General features: G+C 35.5%; 2 protein-coding genes and 1 long non-coding RNA gene across 3 annotated transcripts; 1 reads left to right on the top strand and 2 right to left on the bottom strand.

The window, feature by feature from the left end:
* The first annotated feature begins 3572 nt into the window (after window positions 1-3572).
* LOC133794303 (uncharacterized) lies at window positions 3573-5795 on the top strand. Its single transcript, XR_009875183.1, has 3 exons — window positions 3573-3654; window positions 4877-4991; window positions 5264-5795. It is a non-coding gene; the product is annotated as an uncharacterized LOC133794303 (long non-coding RNA).
* Window positions 5796-12600: 6805 nt separating this feature from the next.
* Window positions 12601-13423, bottom strand: LOC133794912 (cysteine-rich receptor-like protein kinase 29). The gene is made up of 3 exons (XM_062232354.1): window positions 13420-13423; window positions 13310-13347; window positions 12601-13071 (listed from the first exon to the last, which is right to left on the bottom strand). The coding sequence occupies exons 1-3, from the start codon at window positions 13421-13423 to the stop codon at window positions 12601-12603; spliced, it is 513 nt and encodes a 170-aa protein (XP_062088338.1).
* A 1514-nt stretch (window positions 13424-14937) lies between these two features.
* On the bottom strand, window positions 14938-18300 carry LOC133794914 (cysteine-rich receptor-like protein kinase 29). The gene is made up of 6 exons (XM_062232355.1): window positions 17128-18300; window positions 16839-16970; window positions 16259-16540; window positions 15880-16117; window positions 15496-15646; window positions 14938-15419 (listed from the first exon to the last, which is right to left on the bottom strand). Exons 1-6 carry the CDS (start codon window positions 17957-17959, stop codon window positions 15093-15095), a joined length of 1962 nt encoding a protein of 653 aa, XP_062088339.1. The 5' UTR covers window positions 17960-18300; the 3' UTR covers window positions 14938-15092.
* Window positions 18301-20154: the final 1854 nt, after the last annotated feature.

Consider the following 20154-nt stretch of genomic DNA (forward strand, 5'->3'; position numbering starts at 1 on the left):
ATTTCTTAAAAATGTTCTTTATGTCCCTAAATTGCACTGCAACTTAATTTCGGTTACACAACTCATTGATGACATGCACTGTTTTGTACAATTTGCTTCTAATATGTGTGTTATATAGGACCGTCATTCGAGGAAGCTTATTGGAACGGGTGAACGGAGAGATGGACTTTACTACTTCCGGCCACCGTCTACAATGCAAGCTATCTCAGTGGATGGTTCTTCATCTTCGTTGGAACTTTGGCATCAACGTCTTGGACATCCTTCAAAGAAAGTAGTAAATTCATTACCTTTACTACGTAATTCTAGTGATAAATTAAATAAGGCATGTGATGTGTGTCCTCATGCCAAACAAACTCGTGATTCTTTTTCTCTTAGTGACCATAAGGCCTCTTGAATTTTTGAATTAGTACATTGTGACTTATGGGGTCCTGACAATACTGTTTCTTCATGTGGGGCTCGTTATTTTTTTACTATTGTGGATGATTTTTCCCGAGCTATATGGGTTTATTTGTTGATTGATAAATTGGAGGTGTTTAAAATGTTTATGTCAATTTTTGCTATGGTTGATCGACAATTTGGTCAAAAGGTTAAGATTGTTCGGAGTGATAATGGGACAGAATTTAATTGTTTGCAAGATTATTTTCTTTCAAACCTCTTGTGTGGGGACTCCACAACAAAATGGTAGAGTTGAACGTAAGCATCATCATATTTTAACAGTGGCAAGGGCCTTACGTTTTCAAAGTCATCTTCCTCTTTATTTTTGGGGTGAATGTGTCTTAATAACTTCTCATTTGATCAATCGAACACCCTCAAGTGTTCTTCAGAATAAAACACCTTATGAAATTTTATTTCATACTTTGCCAATTTTTGATGAATTGCGAGTGTTTGGTTCCTTGTGTTATGCCCATGATCAACGAGCAAAGAATGATAAATTTGCAAGTCGCAGTCGAAAAATGTATCTTTGTTGGGTATCCTTTTGGTAAGAAAGGGTGGAGACTTTTTGATCTAGAAAATAAAAGTTTTTTTGTTTCTAGGGATGTTAAGTTCTTTGAAAATCAATTTCCTTTTGCTGAAAATGATCCTTCTACTATTAGCTCTACATATAATTCTGGCAGCGTGAGTTTAGGTGATGATGACTTTGATTTTAATCTTTTTGGTGATTCTGAACCATTGTCTAATGAACCTGAACCCACAAATGAATCCTCCCCACTACATGTCACCACCCAAATTCCAACAACTACCACTTTAGAGCCTACTCTCCCTTTTCCTGTCGCACAGTCTAGCCCGACTGCTGCACAGAGTCCTGTTCAGTCCACATCTCCACTCCAACATCCATCTACAAGGGGGGTAGCAAGGGCTGCTCCGAATTCTATCAATGACACTCACATGGGACGTGGACTCCGTGAAAAGGTTCCATCCACTCGGCTTCATAACTGTATTACTAATACTGTTATCACACAAAGTCCATCTGCTATCTCTCTAAGTTCACCCGCGCCGTCAACTCCCTCTGGTACGCCCTTTCCTATAACACATTATATTAACTGTGCAAAATTTTCTGCTAGCCATCGGCAATTTCTTGCCGCTGTTACTGCAGGTTGTGAACCAAAATCATTTAAAGAAGCTATGATAGATGAAGGATGGCGTCATGCTATGCACACATAAATTCGTGCTTTAGAGGATAATGGTACTTGGACTATGGAAAAATTACCTCCTGGTAAACGTGCTCTTGGTAGTCAATGGGTCTATAAAATAAAGTACAACTCTGATGGCATGTTGAACGGCTTAAAGCCCGTTTGGTTGTTTTTGGTAATCATCAAATTGCCGGGATCGATTATAACGAAACTTTTGCACCTGTTGCAAAAATGGTCACCGTTCGTGCTTTCTTAGCAATTGCAGCATCTAAAAATTGGGAGCTGCATCAGATGGATGTGCATAATGCTTTTTTGCACGGGGATCTCAACGAAGTAGTCTATATGAAGCTTCCTCCTGGTTTTGGGTCTTCTCAACCTGATATGGTGTGTCGTCTTCGAAAGTCCTTATATGGCTTGAAACAAGCACCAAGGTGTTGGTTTTCCAAACTTGTCACTGCTTTAAAAGAGTATGGCTTTCTACAATCCTATGCTGATTATTCTCTCTTTACTTATACTAAGGGTGATACTCAAATCAATGTTTTGGTGTATGTTGATGATTCACTACTACAAAATACCTTTTACGGGACACTTTTTTAGGACACGCATATAAATGCAAGTCCTTAAAAATAATTATGGAGTTTTTAGGACTCTCAATGAGAGTCCTGAAAAAACACAATTTAGGACTCGCAATGAGTGTCCTAAAAAAATATGGGAGTCCTAAAAAAATCTAGGCTAAAAAATGAGTGTTTTACTTAACAATTTTAAGGACTTGTTTTGGAAGTCTTTAATACTCTTTTAGGCGAGTCCTAAAAAAATATCAAAGACTCTCAAAGCAAGTCCTTAAAATTATTGTTAAGTGAAAAAGCATAAAATTATTTTATGTAACAATTATTATAAGTTTTAAGAGAATTTGTATAATTTTGATTTTTAAAATTATTTTTTATAATATTATGAATATCACATTTTTTTTATTTGAATAATATACTCTTATTTGTATTTATAAAATAAATAAATAAATAAATAAAATATAAGTGCCAAAAATTCCTTTCTCTCTCCCACCCTACTCGATCCATACTTGCATTTCTCCATCTCACTCTGCTCTCCTAGGGCCGAACGGCTGCCCTCCGATGGTCGCCGGCGTGCAGACACCCGATCAGGAGTACCAGACGCCGCTGAAACTCCAGCTTCGCGAGCCCTTCGTTGTCGTTCTCCGCCGCGAGCAGAAGCCTCCAGCTGGTGGAGCGGTGGCCTCGCAGGGGTCGCGACGGTGGGGGCATTGAACAATCAGAGGTATGCCGTCACAGCTGGTGGAGCAGTGGCCTCGCAGGGGTCGCAACAGTGGTCTCTGCTCTAAGTATGCTTTCTTAAACAATTTTTTTTTCCATATGTATATAGATTTGAGAAATATATGTATAAATATTATATATATATGAATAGATTTATAATGCCTATATATTCTGTTTTGTAAGGTTTTGTATGAAGTTGTTTGGAGGCTTTGATGTATTCCAATTATTTGGCTTAGTGTATTTTGAGATTTGGGATTTAAATTTTTGCTTGTTTATCTTAAAATTTTCTTGTAACTCTAGGATATTTTCTGGTTAGTTTATGATTTTATCTTTTGGATGTTTTTTGTCTTGAGCTGGAAAGTAGTGTAAGGAAACCATGGCATATGGATCTCTTAAACTAATGGTTGATGCTCTTCAAGTGTTTGAGAAATTGATGCAAAGAAACTACAGAATATGATTTAATGAAACTATGAGTGATTCTAGTTTTTGTGTGCTCAAATTACTACTGCCTTTTGTTATTATTATTGTTAGATGATTAAATATAATATATATTTATAATTATATAACTCTTTCGTGGCCTCTCTTTATTATATTGAGCTTTTTCTTAGTATATAACATGGTAGCTACTTGTGTGTATATACTGTATATATATGCTATACTATACATATGCAGAAGTGCTTAAATGGAGAGTTTCTTCAAGTTGGTCTCAAGTTTGTTCCACTAGCTGGATATCACTGGTATCTACACATCTTTTCTTTTGATCATTTTATAAGTTGTATTAATCAAATTATAGGTAGTGAAAAAAAGTTGTTACCAATTTTTTAAGTTTTGGAGGCAATGCCACTGCCAAAGCCATTGCTTGAAGTCTTTTTCTTTTTTCTCATTTAATATAGCTTTTTCCCAAAACCCCAAATGTTGTTTATATTTTTTGTAATCCTTATAACGCTATTACACTATGTCATTCTCCATATTCTTATCCTTCTTTACTGTTTGTTGGGATATTATTACTAACTAGAACTAAAATAGAGTAATAATGGATTCGTGTTTCTCTACCTTGTTAACTGGAAAGAATTTGCTTCTTTGTCTTGGTATTGTATTTAATTGAGCCTATTGGTGAAGTTGGAATCCAGAACCTATAGAATAACAAAGAAATAAAGTTTGTTGACATTAGGAAGAAGGTTCTAATTTGTTTAATGTGTTTGTTTGTATTAAATGCTATCATTGTGTTTCCCTCTCGATTTTTCAACTATAAAGAATTTATATATTCAAGTAATACTATTTTTATTAGGTGATGAGGATGAGGTCACAGAAATGGAAAATAAACTCTATGTCTGACTGTTTTGTTCTCAATTGTGCTTGTTTAGTTTTGCTCTGTTTTCGCAGTGTGCTTCTGTTTTTGGTTTTAGGTATTTTAATAATTTTATTCATCACGTTTTGGTCTCTTGAAAACCATATTTTTGATAGATTTTGAGCTTAGTTTATTTTATTTCGAAGGGTCACATTTCTCTTTTTGTCATTTAACCTCCTTATTGGAAAAATCATAGCGTAATAATTTTTCAGAATAAATAAATAAATTAACTAGTTCAGATGTAAAACTATTATTAGGTGGTTGTCTGATAGTTGGAAACAAAAGATTTAACTTAACTGAAAGCAATAATAAAGAGAAAAGAGTAACAACAAGTCTTGAGCTTTCAAAACTCTCTCAATGATTTTCTTACTTTGAATAATGTAAAATGCTAGTCTACAGATAAGAAACTAATCTGGTTATTATACATGGGACTTAACCAAACTTACTAAAATTAGTAAACCTAGGACTAGTAACTGAATAGACAACCTTGTATTTTATATAAAAATAAAGTCTTCTTGAATTGAGTGTTGTCATCTTGATCATTTGAAACTAACTTGTATATTAGGTGTCGGATTTGGACACTGGTTTTGTTTCCTTTGCTCTGTGTGCAGGTTTGATGGAGATGGGTATATATATTGACTTCATTATTCTAAAAACTTATTTAATGATTATATATATTGACGTCTTCAACAAGAATAATACTTTGGAGCTCCCAAATTCATGAAGGTAATAATAACAAGAATTACTTAAGAATTTGATTAATTTTCAATCATCATTTAGGCTCAAGTTGTGAGGTGATTGAATATTCATGAAATCAAAGTTTTCTTCAAAATTATTGGCTCTCCCTTGTAATAATAATGCTTATGAAAGATTAATTAAAGTATCCAAAGTAATTCTGAGTTGTAAGATTACAAAATTTGGTTTAATTAATTGAGCTTAGATTTCAAATTAATGTTTATTAGTTTCAAACTTCATTTGATTTTAATGCAAACTTTCAGATTGGAGACCTGAAAGGGCATTTTGGATTACTCGCGGTGATCATGCAAATTCTGAGAGCAAAGCTCAAAGTATTAGATATTTCGTATGGAAATGGAACAGGTATAATTAAGCACAACTCAACTACACATCTGGTACTGAAATATCTGTCTTCACGTGAATGTAATTTTAGAAATTAGTCAATCCTAAATGTAGAATATAAATAAGGATTGGTAAAATAAAGTGAAGCCTAAGAATGCAAACTTCACGCCATTGAAGTTTGGTACACTCAATCTCTATTAACAATTTTATTATTTTTAAGTGAGTTATGTCGGCAAGGATAGGAATGTCCTATGGAGGCTTTATGAGTGATCTTTTTCATGCCATATTAGTAATCTCTTTAAACTGTATATTAGTCAAAATTTGAAACTTGTGTGCACAAAATGTTAGTTGTTATTCATATCTTGGCTTCCTTTGTAACTGTATAACATGAATTTGTTGAGGATTATGTAATTTTTCTTGAAATGTACAACTAGTAGTACTACTGTAAAACAATCACATATAGCTTCTTAAGTGGACTCAATCCTCCTTAGCTTAGCTATACTCAAAACTCAATTAATATTTAACTAATCTTTATGATTTGATTTACCTTAATTATTGTTGTGGTCTACAGACTACTCGTCTCTAAATTAATAAGTGTAATTATAAATAATTAATATAGGAATATCTTGGACCATGCCATGGCTATATTTTACTAATTTATATTTTGATGCTTTCATTAACTCATTATTTTGAGCAGCACGAGAACTAGAAGTTGTACAGTGTTGGAATTTTTTCTTTCTACATATGCATATGCAAAACAGCTACATCTACTTGTTGTAGTATCATAAGGAAGAATAAATTGTCAATTTCTTTTTCTTGTGTGATGGTTTTGATTGCTGGAGTCTTTTTTAGTAGTTCATGCTATTGTGGATTTTATTCCTGCACTGCAGCAATAACATTTAGAATATTTGTTTGCTTGAAATTGGTCTGTTATTATAAGCACTATGAATTGGTTTTGTAAATATTCTCACTGCCTTTACTTCTCACGTTTGCCACTGTTAATAGGATGATGTGGACGTCCATGATAGTTTAGCTGCTGAAGCTGAACATGGTGATGCTTTCAGAAAGGAAAGGTCCTCAGTTCAAGGTGTAGAACAGGTAATTAATACCAAACATGTTTCATGTAATTAGAAATTGATTGCAGTTTTACTTTCATAAATTTTAAAGATTTTTATTAGAGCTTATCTGAGTTTGAATTATAAAAAAAAATAGTTTCCTTGTTGAGTTAAGACTTCTTATTTATAGATATCTGTCAAATATTTTTGTACTTAGTGCAGTTTGAATATCTTAGATATTCATCCGTAGTGAAGTAGGTTCTGGGAATTCTGTGTGCTGCGGTGATAATGGAAGATTGAGAACTTGCATGTCTTAGTGAAGTAGGTTCTGATAATTTTGTGTGCTGCGGTGATATATGGATGAAAACCTGTGTGCTGTTTGATTTGTTTGACATGTTGGTGTTGATTGTGACAGATGGCTAGGCTAGTAAATTAGGGGATATGTTGTCCGATTTTCTATAGATTTTTTTGTACTTAGTTTTGTGTGGAAATATGAAAATGATAACTGCCACAATGATAAATTTGTGATCCGGATATTTAACATTTGACCGTCTAATTAATAATTAAGTTGAATTTCAATTTTGCTACTAATCACAAAATTTGCTTAATACGAGCCTCAAAAGAGTCGATTTAGTATATATTTTTTTTTTTTGGATTGATTACATATGTTTGCATACTTATATATTAATTATTGTTTTAAGTTGTGTACAAAATTTGATAGTAAGATACTAAGTATATATGTGAGTGAAATTATATGATACCAAAAATTTATATCTTTGTCCTATTAAAAATTTAGAATTATTTTATTATTTTACTATTACATTAAATTTGGTAATCACATTCTAGTTGGTATATATGTGATTGATTGGATCTTAAAATCCAAATCACTCATTGTGATTTGGATCCTATTTTTTACAAAATTTTGATGATTTCATGCATTGCATGGTAAAAACATAATAAAAAAAATTGGATTTGGATTTGATTAGGTAATATTATGAGATCATTCATTATTAGTATATATACCAAGAGAAGAGAGATCAAGGATCTATATTTTATCACATCAAGGAAATTTCTTTAAGTGTTTGCTTTGTTTAATTTAAGTGGAATAATGATGAAGCTAAAGTAACTTATGTCTTACATTTATTCATCTTTCTAGTATTGTTGAAATCAATGCATATAAACACAAACCATTATTATTAACAAACCATTAGTATTGTTGAAATCAATGAAATCAGTGGCTTTAATCTTTCTTGTGTTACGTGTCGATGTAGCTAGGATTTAAGTTTAAGGGCTTCTTATTTGATGGATTCTTGGCATTCTGTGATGGAAGGATGCTCTAAATTTAAGGTGCCAAATGCCTAGTAGTATTAAACCGGGATGTATTGGCATGCATTGTGGTTCCTATGTCTGTTTTCATGCATTGGCATTTTGTTGGAATCCGGGATGTAATTTTTTCATATTTTGGTTACAAGTAAGTGTTATTGACAATTATCCCCATATTATTTGGCATGTGTTAGAATGTAGATCCTTATAAAGTATTTCATGTTTTTATGTTAGTGATCGATACTAGCTCTTTATTTCTCTTCTATAGTAACTAGAATGAAAAGTGAACTTCATTGGATTCAATAGTCATTACGTTATGAGGATGATGAAGAATGTACTTATCAATGCCCCTCATATCAAGCATTTCTTGTCGAAACAGGTACCAAACAATATACAACTACATAGTATTAATCTAGTATATATGCTTTGAATTTATTACCACTAGTATAATGATAATTAAATTTTTGTTTTCTTTTCTTTTCAGTTCACCTCCGACAAACCATATACTACTCAAGAAATTGACGAAGTTAGAGAAGAATGGGCAATGTCATATTTACAATTGGTTAGAGCAAAATGAATGATATTATAGCTAGCTAATTACAATACATGTTTAGAAATTTTAAATTTATTTCGTAAAATTTTTTTGCCATTTTTTTAGTATTTTCTTTTCAAAATTCTTTTGATACATATTCGACACTCAAATGGATATATATTTTTAAATCAAAATTAAAATTGTAACTGTATTTTTTTTTTAAAAATTACTTTTAAGGGCATGCAAAGCGAATCCTAAAAAATTACCTGTGAGTCCTAAAAAATCTGGTTGAGTGCCTATAATTAAGCTTTTAGGACTCCCTTTGCGAGTCCTAAAAAATTTGGTTGAGTGCCTTTAATTAAGTTTTTAGGACTCGCAATGCGAGTCCTAAAAAGAATGTTTTGAGGACTCGCAATGGGAGTCCTAAAAACTTAATTAAAGGCACTCAACCAGATTTTTTAGGACTCGCAACTTAATTATAGGCACTCAACCAGATTTTTTAGGACTCGCACAGATTTTTTAGCGCTCTCAAATAGAGGACTCGCAATGCTAGTCCTAAAAAACCTTTTTTGTAGTAGTGATTCAATTATATCTGGGAATGATTCCGCTGCTTTGAAGATCTTTAAGAACTATTTGAGCACGTGTTTTCATATGAAGGATCTCGGGGTTCTTAAATATTTCCTCGGGATTGAGGTAGCTCGAAGTCCTGATGGTATATTTCTTTGTCAACGAAAGTATTCTCTTGACATCATTTCTGAGACTGGTGTTCTGGGTGCTAAGCCCGCATCTTTTGTAATGACCCACTACTCTAGACTCTTGGACCATTATCGAACTATACATACAAATTCTTACTAAAACATACATTTGCGAAAATACCATAATTTATTATAAACTTGTAGAAACAAAGGTTACTTTCATAGAAATAAGTAGGATATGGGTACCCATTGTCTTTAAAACAAAAATAACTTAAAAACTAAAAAGAGTTACATAGAAAATGCGGAAAATACATTTAAAACCATAAAAACATAAACAAGACTACATCCTCGAATCGAATAACGCTCGGCCCCTTGACTCCATTCACCATCGATACACATCCTCTAAGCGTCACGAATCTTTCCGCCTCTAAAGCTTATTTCCTGCACATAAAACAGAAAGGAATGAGCCTAATGCCCAGCAAGGAAAAATCTAACACATAGTCATAAACATAAACATAATTTCATAATAACGTAAAGACATATCATAGCACATAATACACTTATTATAATGGCCATTATTACTTGGAGTCCCATAGACTAAACAAGCTTATGCCCATGAGATTAGTGGGGTCCTACCAGCTAAATAGGCTTATGCCCACAATCTTTTTGGGGTCTTGTTAGTCAAATAGGGCATATGCCCCTACAACATACACATCAATAACATATTCATAACATATGAAAACATAACACATAAGATAACATAAACATAAACATATAGATTCTAGCCTATTTTCCTTACCAAAGTTACCGGGATATAATGGACTGAGTTGGGACTTTTGGAACACTCCTAAAACCATAATGAACAAGAGTGAGTTGAAAGAAGGAAAGAGATGAAATGAAAGAGAATAGGAAGACTAAACCATTAAAAGAAAATATGCTTACCACAACTTAAGTGCTTAAGAACTTGGATTCCCTAACCAAAATAAGAATGAGGTTAGGAAATTGAGTAGAAGACTAAGAGAAAGGAAACATAATACAGAAAGGAACTAGAGTTTTGGTTACCTCAAAGATTTGCAAGATCAATCTAACCTCCACCGAAATACTATAGAACTCACTTCCCAAAGTGTTTGATAAGCTTATGATTTCCCAAACCCAGGTGTTTAACTCTCACACTCTCCTAACACTTGCAGCTTCTGATCTTAGAGTAAAAGGTGAATAATGGCTGGGTACTAGGTCCTATTTATAGAGTTTTGGAATGAAAGTATCTTGATTTTACTTGAATAAAAATAATGGCTTTTTAAGTGAAAATCATTTGAATAATCGTTCAGCAGAGGTTGAAGACTCGTTCAAAAGATGCTGGACTTATGGAGGAGTTTGAATGGCTGAAAGGAAAAGAATTCAAAAACAATTGAACATATGCTGAAGGAGGCGATATATCGCCCCCTGTAGGCGATATATCGCCTGGGCCAGTATGCCCGAGGCGACCGTGCATCATCTCGTGTTTTCCGTATCTACGTGCTGCGATATATCGCCCCCTATAGCTGTGATATATCGGCATACGCTGAATAATTAAACACGAAATTACACACTTTTAGCTAAGTTTGAATGGGGTAAACAGCCTTGACTAAGCCCTCAACGTATTCAAAGCTGCTGACTGACCTTAGGGGATTCAAACTTTACTCTTTATTAAATTAAATCCTCAAAAATACTTAATCCTTAATTACCATTCATAACATGTGCTTAAAATCCTATTGGTTGATGTCTAAACCTTATAATATAATAAATATAATCCTTAATATCAGTCACTTTAATCAAACCTTAGGTTATACTTAATATTCTTAAACTATAGATTAAACTTAGAAAATCTATAAGTACTACTATGAGTGTCCAAATAATTCCCGGTCTGAACCAAAAATCCACAGTTACAAAGATAATGCTATAAATACTATCATACTATTATCTATCTTAGCTAATTAAAGTTCTTGGACTCTACATCTTTTCCCATTGAGCAAAACCATCGACTTGCTCATGCTTCAGGAGATTCTTTGTCCAATCCGGAACCTTATCGTCGTTTGGTTGGTTGTTTGATTTACTTAACGGTCACTCGTCCTGATTTGGCATACTCTGTTCACGTTTTATCACAGTTCCTACAAGAACCAAGACAGGAACATTGGGAAGTCGCCTTGCATGTTGTTTGCTATTTGAAAGGCTCTCCTGGACAAGGTATCTTACTTCGTGCTAATAGCTTTCTTTCCTTGACTGGTTGGTGTGATTCTGATTGGGTAGCTTGTCCTCTTACTCGTCGCTCTCTCACGGGTTGGCTTGTGTTTCTTGGTCATTCCCCGATTTCCTGGAAAACCAAGAAACAACCTACTGTGGCACGTTCTTCGGCAAAGGCTGAATATCGCACTATGGCTTCTCTTACTTGTGAATTGAAATGGTTGAAGGGTCTTCTCTTTAGCTTGGGGATTCAACATACTGATGCTAGTGGGCTATATTGTGATAGCCAGTCGGCTTTACATATTGCTCGGAATCCAGTCTTCCATGACCGAACAAAGCACATTGAAGCAGACTGTCACTTTGTTCGTGATGCTATCCAAGACGGCACTATTCTTCCTTCTTATGTTCCTACAACTGTTCAACTTGCGGACATCTTTACCAAGCCTTTGGGGACCCGTCAATTTCAGTTTTTTCTTTCCAAGTTGGGCATTTATGATCCTCATGCTCCAACATGAGGTGGGGTATTGAGATATTATTGAGATATTCTCTTAATGTTTTGTATATATGGATAACTGTGAGTTTAGGAATTAGATTAGAATTATAGCTCTAGTTTCCTGTTTTCTATTCTTTTATATATATATACGACTAAAATATATCAATAAGATCAAGCCATTCACGATTTCTTCAATTTGGCACCTCATTTTAAATTCAGTTTTTCAAAATAAAAAATCAGGCCACACTAGATTACCAAATTTTAATCACGTGCCTAGGAAAAAAGAGTCAAATTAACTAAGGTCAAGTTAAATACTTTATAAAATGTCTAATACTAAATTTATCCCGGATTAATTTTAAAAACTACTATATATAAGGCTTTTTGAATAAAAGAAATTGACCATGATTCTTTAATGCCTCTCTTCGGTTATAAATTAATTTTTGGCTTTAAGATAAGAAAAGAATAGCTTTGAAGACATGAAGATATGTAAATATTGGTCTGGTCAAATACATACTTTGAGCTATTTTCTTTTTGCTCCTCAGTCTAAAACACACACATGTGGTTGCGAAGATGATTATACCCAGAAAAACAACAGTAGACACAGCAACAATAGCGATTGTTCTCGCTGGTGTGTTACTCTTCGTTTCTGCAAAATTCAAAAATTGACGACACATGAGTTTTATAAAGTAAGTAGTCTCACAAAGAAAACATATTCTACGTAAATAAGATGACAATAAAAATGTTATACATAAACAAAGTTAAGAGTAAATAATTATATATGTGTTCCTTTGTGTACCGGCGTTTTTCGGTGGCGGAGGAGGAGATTTTGTTGGTGGTAGTGTCGGTATGGATGGTGGCAGAGCATCAGCGGCCGTAGAATTATAGAAAAGGTAATCCTCATATCTAATTATACAACTGCTGCCGAGGTGTACTTGTGCCCCTAATTCCCATTACAACATCCCAGAATGATCCCAAATAATGTATCCAAACAATTGTTGCAGTCCATCTGGGACAGGTCAGGTGTGCACTGCATAAGTCCATATATGGTTTTAAACCCTGGAGCTGTTACATTATCTACAGAAAATTTTCGAAGAGAACCACCAGTCATAGCTATGCTTTTCAAATTATCTAACAAGCTCCTAAGAGCTTGGAAATATGCCTCCACAGTACCGGAATCGGATGACACGTTTTGGGTGTTAGAGAGAATAAGTGGTGGATTAGTTTCCATGACTCCAAAGTAGGAGCGATCAGAGTAGCGCAACATACAATTGTCGTACCATGCGACTGCCCCCTTCTTATTGGGGCAGCGCTCTAGATGATCAATCCAATCTTCATCCAAAGCCTCCTTAGCCTCCTTTCTCAGTCCAGATATCAAAAAGTTCCTCCTTCCCTCTCCTTTATCGTCATTTACCTAATTAGTGTTTTATTAAACATGAAATGACTAAAGCACCCTTAATTAAAAATCTGCATTTTTTCCATTTGTAGACGTATCATGCGGTCGCAGGATGTCATTCTTGCGGTCGCAGGAATGCTCTAGAATTGCAGAAAACCCTCTGGAGTTGCGGCCGCAAGACACACTTCCTGCGGTCGCAGGAAGTGCTCCGAAACACATTTTCCACCAATTTTTGTCATTTTGTCTATGTTTCTACCATGTTTCCACACCTAAGTCGCCTAAGTCCTTCGACACCTGAAAAACATACAAAAACAAACGTAAAATAGAACAAAACAGAACAAACACCTAATATTTTTCCTAAAATACCCATAGATAAATGAGTCTAAAACTCATTTATCACCTATGGTCAACGTTGTGGCATTGATTATTTTCGATAACAACGATACTTATTTATCAATCAATAATCAATATCGGTCCAAGTCCGATGTAATCAAATACATCCAATCATATCTACTTGGCCAATGCCTTGGACAAGACATCACACTCCTAATGTGTAAGTAAATCATATCGTAGATTTCCTAATCAGTGAAAATCCAATGCACTGATCTAATCTTAGGACTCGTTCTTTTGAACATATAATTACAACTATAATCCACTGTGACCTAGTCACTATAATTGTAACTATCCATATGTTCGAGATTTTATGAATGTTTGTATTAATTGAATAAACATGTAATAAAACAAGCGAACAATGCAATTTAATAAACAAAACGATTTCTACTTCTTTTATTGATAATAATAACATGCTACATAAGAAATATGATTTTATTAAGGGCATAAAACCCAACACCTATATCAAACAATAATATATGTAAATGTAGTATTAGTTTGAGAATGTATACCTGCCTGAGAGTAAGAGACAGACCGAGCCGGAGCCACTGCTGACAGTGGTGGTGGTGGTCCTATCCGAGTCTGACTTGCCTGAGAGTAAGAGACAGAGAGAGTCGGAGCTGAGTGTGAAAGTGAGAGAGGTGAGGGGAAGATAGGAGAGGGGTGGCTGGGCTGGGGTGTGAGAGATAGAGATAGTCGAGATGAGAGAGATGAGATGGACGAAGAGGAGAAGGGCCAAGGCAGAGGGGGGTTGGCTCAGGCTGGAGGTTCGACTGGGGACTTGGGGTGGGGTGGCCAGCTAGGCGTTGCCACTGGGGTCGGGGAAGAGAAGAGAAGATCACGATAGAGGGAGAGAGAAAGATAGAGGGGTCGGAGGAGAGGGGCGGCTGGGTTAGGGGTTCGAGGAAGAGAGGTCACGAGCGAGAAGAGAGAGAGAGAGAGGGATTTAGGTTTAGGGAAAAAATACTAAAAAAAATTTGGGCTTTTTTCGGTATACTTTTCGGGTTTAACCCGAACTCGCACACAACCTAAACTCTAAACCTGAACTCGAACCCGAATGTCTTTGGATCGGTTCGGGTGCACCCGAAAATTTCAGATTTGGGCTAAAACTAGGTTTTGCGGGCTCGGGTCGATCAGGTTCGTCGAGTTTTCGGGTTTTGCGGGTTAAATGTTCAGCCCTATAGAAAAGATAAGGCTCAAGGAAAATAGACTTTATTTGATTTGTATATACATTTGCTATACAACCACATATATATAGTGGTTAAGGTCGGTGATAACAAATCGACTTTTACAAAAATATTTCTATATTAATCTAGTTACTTTTCATTCTAAACATATCTAGATTTTTCTAATTCTTTAGTTTAGAAAAAAATTTAACTAGAATTTTCTAGAAAAAATAACTTCTATAAATATGTAGCATTTTTCATCACTTTTTATGAGTAAACATTTACATTAATGAATATTCTCCTTTAAAAAACATTTACATCAATTAAATAGTTTAATTCACATGTTAAAATGTTATTGGTTGAACAATAAATATGAGACAGAAATTGTGGTTCTAGACCGAGAAAATGATACAAACTTAGAGGAATAATGATAACAAAGACCATGCATGTTGTAACTTTAAGTTATATATATTCAACAACACACTAGCGAGGGAAAAGTTCACTGATTGATGCTTCATTTATAGACGCTCTCTCAGGCTGATTTATTCTTGAATTGAAATCTGATGGTAATGACATATCTGATCCCATGTTGCTATACATAAAGAAAGCCGGTTTTGAGGGTAATGGGAGAGAAACAGAGCTGCTATTTAACATGAGAGCAATAGTATTCATGGTTGGTCTGTTAACTAAATTTTCCTGTACACACAATAGTCCTATGTGAATACACCTCATTATTTCACTTGCTGACCCAACTTTCATCAATGGATCTACTATATTTGTAGCATTTTTTTTCCTCCAATGTTTCCATGTCTGCAACAATAATGATATTTATTTTAAAGTTCTTTCATTAATATATATAGTACTCTTAATTCTTAGTAAATTATACATAGCTTAAAAGGTCTTCTGTTTCTTCTCCTTGACAGAAACAATTTCTTTTCTGTCCGCTTATTATTTCTAAAAATAATACACCAAAACTAAATACATCGGATTTGACAGAATATTGTCCATACATGACATATTCTGGAACCATATATCCACTACAAATATAATAAATTAAAAATTAGTATTGGTATTTATTCGACATGGAAATCGTCTAAATGATCTATAATTGTGCTATTACTAGTTGCATCAAACTTTATTAAGATGTGGAAGTTGATAATAATTATGCCAAACAAATAATTATTAGAAAGGAAACTAATATTATAAGATGGCATTATTAGTCGAAGAACAATAAGTAGCCTTGTTAGTTTTAGATATTATGTTTACTTACTATGTTCCAACTATTCGACTGGTACTTTTTTGAGTTCGATCAACAACAAAAAGTCTCGCGGTTCCAAAATCTGATATCTTAGGATGCATTTCATCATCTAAAAGAATGTTACTAGCTTTGAGATCTCGATGGATAATTCTCAAACGAGCATCTTCATGAAGGTAAAGGAGTCCTCGAACCACACCTTTTATTATTTTGTAACGACTATCCCAATCCAAATTTGCACGCTTCCTTGGATCTGCATATTCATATACACAAGTATGATTTTTTCAAGGATAAATATATAAATAAAGTGCATATTAATCAATATGTGTTTATTTTCTATGATTATTAATTATGCTTTGAATCATAATTATCATAGGAATTAATGCAATTGTACCAAATATGAAATGATCTAGACTTCCATTTTGGACAAACTCATAGATAAGAAGTCTTTCACTTCCTTCCAAGCTGAAACCAAGAAGCCTAACAAGATTGCGGTGTTGAAGCTTGGCAACTAACATGACCTCATTCTTGAATTCGAGATCACCTTGGGCTGCTCCTCTAGACAAAATATTATCTCTCATATTAACATTATTAATGTTCAACAAAGTCTTCAAGTTCTCCCCCAAATTCATCTTAATTTTCAACAGGGCATGCATATATCTGCATATTTTGCAATTAATTTTAAATTCAGTTTGTCAAAATAAAAAATCAGGCCACTCTAGATTACCAAATTTTAATCACGTCCCTAGGAAAACAAAATCAAATTAACCAAAGTTAAATACTTTATAAAATATCAAATACTAAATTTATGCCGGATTCATTTTAAAAACTACTACAGGCTTTTTAGTAAAAGAAATGGACCATGATTCTCTTAATACCACTCCGGTTATAAATTAATTTTTGGCTTTAAGATAAGAAAAGAATAGCTTTGAACACGTGAAAATATATAAATATTGGTCTGATCAAATACTTACTTTGAGCCATTTTCTTTTCCCTCCTCAGTCTTAAACACACGCATGTGTTTGCGAAGATGATTAGACCCAGAAACACAACAGTAGTCACAGTAACAATAATGATTGTTCTCGCTGGTGTGTTACTCTTCGTTCCTGCAAGAGAAATTCAAAAATTGATGACACCTGAGTTTTATAAAGTAAGTAGTCTCACAAAGAAAACATATGCTACGAACTTAATAAAATGACAATAAAAATGTTATACATAAACAAAGTTAAGAGAAAATAATTATATATGTGCTCCTTTGTGTACCGGCGTTTTTCGGTGGCGGAGGAGGAGATCTTGTTGGTGGTAGTGTCGGTATGGATGGTGGCGGAGCATCAGCGGCCGTAGAATTAGAGAAAAGGTAATCCTCATATCTAAATTTACAACTGCTGCCGAGGTGTACTTGTGCCCCTATTTTCCCATTACAACATCCCGGAATGATCCCAAATGCTGTATCCAAACAATTGTTGCAGTCCATCTGGGACAGGTCAGGTGTGCACTGCACAAGTCCATATATGGTTTTAAACCCTGGAGCTGTTACATTATCTACAGAAAATTTTCGAAGAGAACCACCAGTCATAGCTCGGCTTTTCAAATTATCATACAAGCTCCTAAGAGCTTGGAAATATGCCTCCACAGTACCGGAATCGGATGACACGTTTTGGGTGTTAGAGAGAATAAGTGGTGGATTAGTTTCCATGACTCCAAAGTAGGAGCGATCAGAGTAGCGCAACATACAATTGTCGTACCATGCGACTGCCTCCTTCTGATTGGGGCAGCGCTCTTGGAGAAGATGTGTGGACTCATTAAGACAGCTCTGGCATACGTTGGGCATGATATCTCCGCGGCATAGTCCAATTGCGTAAACTTGATTGGGTGAGTTGCCGTAAGAGAGATTGTAAAAGCCAAAGCCGTTGTCGTTTTGGGAGCTTGGAAGAGTTGAGAGGAGGTAATTGAGGTTGTCATGGTAGGTACTGTTAAGGGTGTAGTTACCTTTGTCATCAACACAAGCGGGGCTCTGAGCTGTGGCTTGTTGAGCGACGAGAATAATGAAGATGTAACAAAGGAGGGGAAAAACTACTGATGTCGCCATCGCCATCGATCGTGGTATATAGCTAGAGATATGATCTAGTACTCAATATTGTGATTTTATTAAGGTAAGGGCCTAAAAAATTACAAGCTTTATCTCTTCATATAGTTTTACGTATATGGAATTTTTTAAAGTACGGATTTACTTGAACTTTATTTAAATGTAAAATTCCCATAATTTAGTTAAAAGTTCAACAAGAATATTATTCTTGTATTTTAATGAAGTTCTACTTGCATAGCTTAAAAGAACAAAGAATTGTTATTCGTACGCGTTCCACGCCGAAAACAATTGTCTTTCTGTTAGACTTCTATTAAAAGTAACACACCAAGACTACTAATGAATTCGATCCATACCATTAAGTCCAACAGAGGACCACTTAATTCAACATAAATATTGTATAATCACTATGGGGATACATAGAACAGACTTATATCAACGTGTGAAACACGGGACATTTATGGACCAAGTTGATTAGCAGAGCCCAATAATGCAGGATATTATAAATGAGTTGGACAAAGAAGAGAGAAAAATCAGTACCCTTACCAATATATTGTGAAATAATGCACAATAATGCAGATAATGCTGACTTTTCTCTTCTCTTTATTGACTGCAAGTGAGGCACGTTATCTTTTTTTGTTTACAATAATGCAGAGTTTTGTGTGTATATTTTTCTGCCAAATTATTACAAATAAGTATTATATCACTAATAACACCGCGCTACGCGCGAGCCAGACAGGCTTTTATTCATAATAATAGCATTAATTAATAACTGGAGCACTAATACTGATATTTTTCTACCTTTCCTTTGTCTCTTTGAGCAATTCAAATATAATAATATATAATAGCTAGTCCTCTAGCTTTTCAACTTGCATGGTTACAAACCTAGTTCTAAATATTTCACTAGGTTTGTCTAGTTTATCTATCATTCCTAATGAAATATACGAATGAGTGGCTCCCGAATCAAATAATACATGACATAAATTATTGAGGATGGAAACCTGACCTATGACCACCTTGTTGCTAGCATCCGCCTCTCCTTGGGTTAAAGCAAAAACCCGAGCAGGAACCATCTTTTCATCCTTCTTTGCTTCTGGCTTTTGCTGAGGACACTCTTTCTTGCGATGCCCCTCTTGGCCACAAGTGAAACACTCCTTGGTGTTGGCGCGGCATTCTCCGGGGTGCTTCTTCTGACATTTGGCACATGGCGGGTATTCCACGTAGCCCGACCTATTTCCCCCATTATTTGGTCGTGCTCTTTTATTGTTGTCAGATTGCTTGTTGTCAGGATGCCTTCTCTTCTGTCTGTTACCGTTGTTGTTGGATGGATTGTTGCCGCTATTGCTAGACTGATTGTTGTTCCGACTGGCCTGAGGTTGGCTCTGCTGTCTGGGTTCCGGCTTACTGGCTTCTTCTTTGCTTACGTTGGCCTGTAACCTTTCTACTTCAATTTCCATCTCAAGAATGTCGGCATATGAAGTGTTTCCCGGGTTTGCTAGCTTCACCCCCATCTCGATCTTCGGTCGGAGTCCTCTCACGAATTTGTTCACCCTCAGATAATCGGTAGGAACTAACTCTGCTGCAAACTTTGCTAAGCGGTCGAACTGACGAGCATATTCTGCCACTGTTAAATTCCCTTGCTTTAGGTTGGTGAACTCCTCAATTCTCGTAGCAAGTACCGCTGAATTGTAGTACTTTTTGTGGAACAGCTCCACAAATCGGGTCCATGTCATGGTGGCAGCATCATGGGATTGCTGGACCAAGTCCCACCATATCCTGGCATCCTTCTTGAGCAAGGACGAGACGCAGGATATGCGATCCGCATTACTGAGATTCATGTGGGCTAGGATCGGCTCAACATTCCTTAACCATTCTTCTGCTTCAAAGGGGTCCGTAGTCCCTTCGAAGTTCGAAGCGTGCTGCTTGCGGAACCTCTCGTACACTGGCTCCATGTACTGTACTGGGTACGGCGCGTAATTCGTCATAGGTCATCCCCCATACGGACCAACTTGCTGGGGTGCTGGGGCCATTTGCTGTGGCTGCTGTTGTGGCTGTGGCGGAGGCTGAGGCTGAGATTGAGCCTGTTGGCGTTGTTGCTGCAGAAGTTCCTCGACTTGCTGTCGCAGTCTGGCAATCTCTGTAGTGTTGTCAGCTGGCTGTGCCAGCGTGTTGCGGCGAGCAGTAGCACGCACTCCCCTTCGGCGAAC

The sequence above is a fragment of the Humulus lupulus genome, chromosome 8 (assembly GCF_963169125.1).
Source record: "Humulus lupulus chromosome 8, drHumLupu1.1, whole genome shotgun sequence".
Classification (NCBI taxonomy): domain Eukaryota; kingdom Viridiplantae; phylum Streptophyta; class Magnoliopsida; order Rosales; family Cannabaceae; genus Humulus; species Humulus lupulus.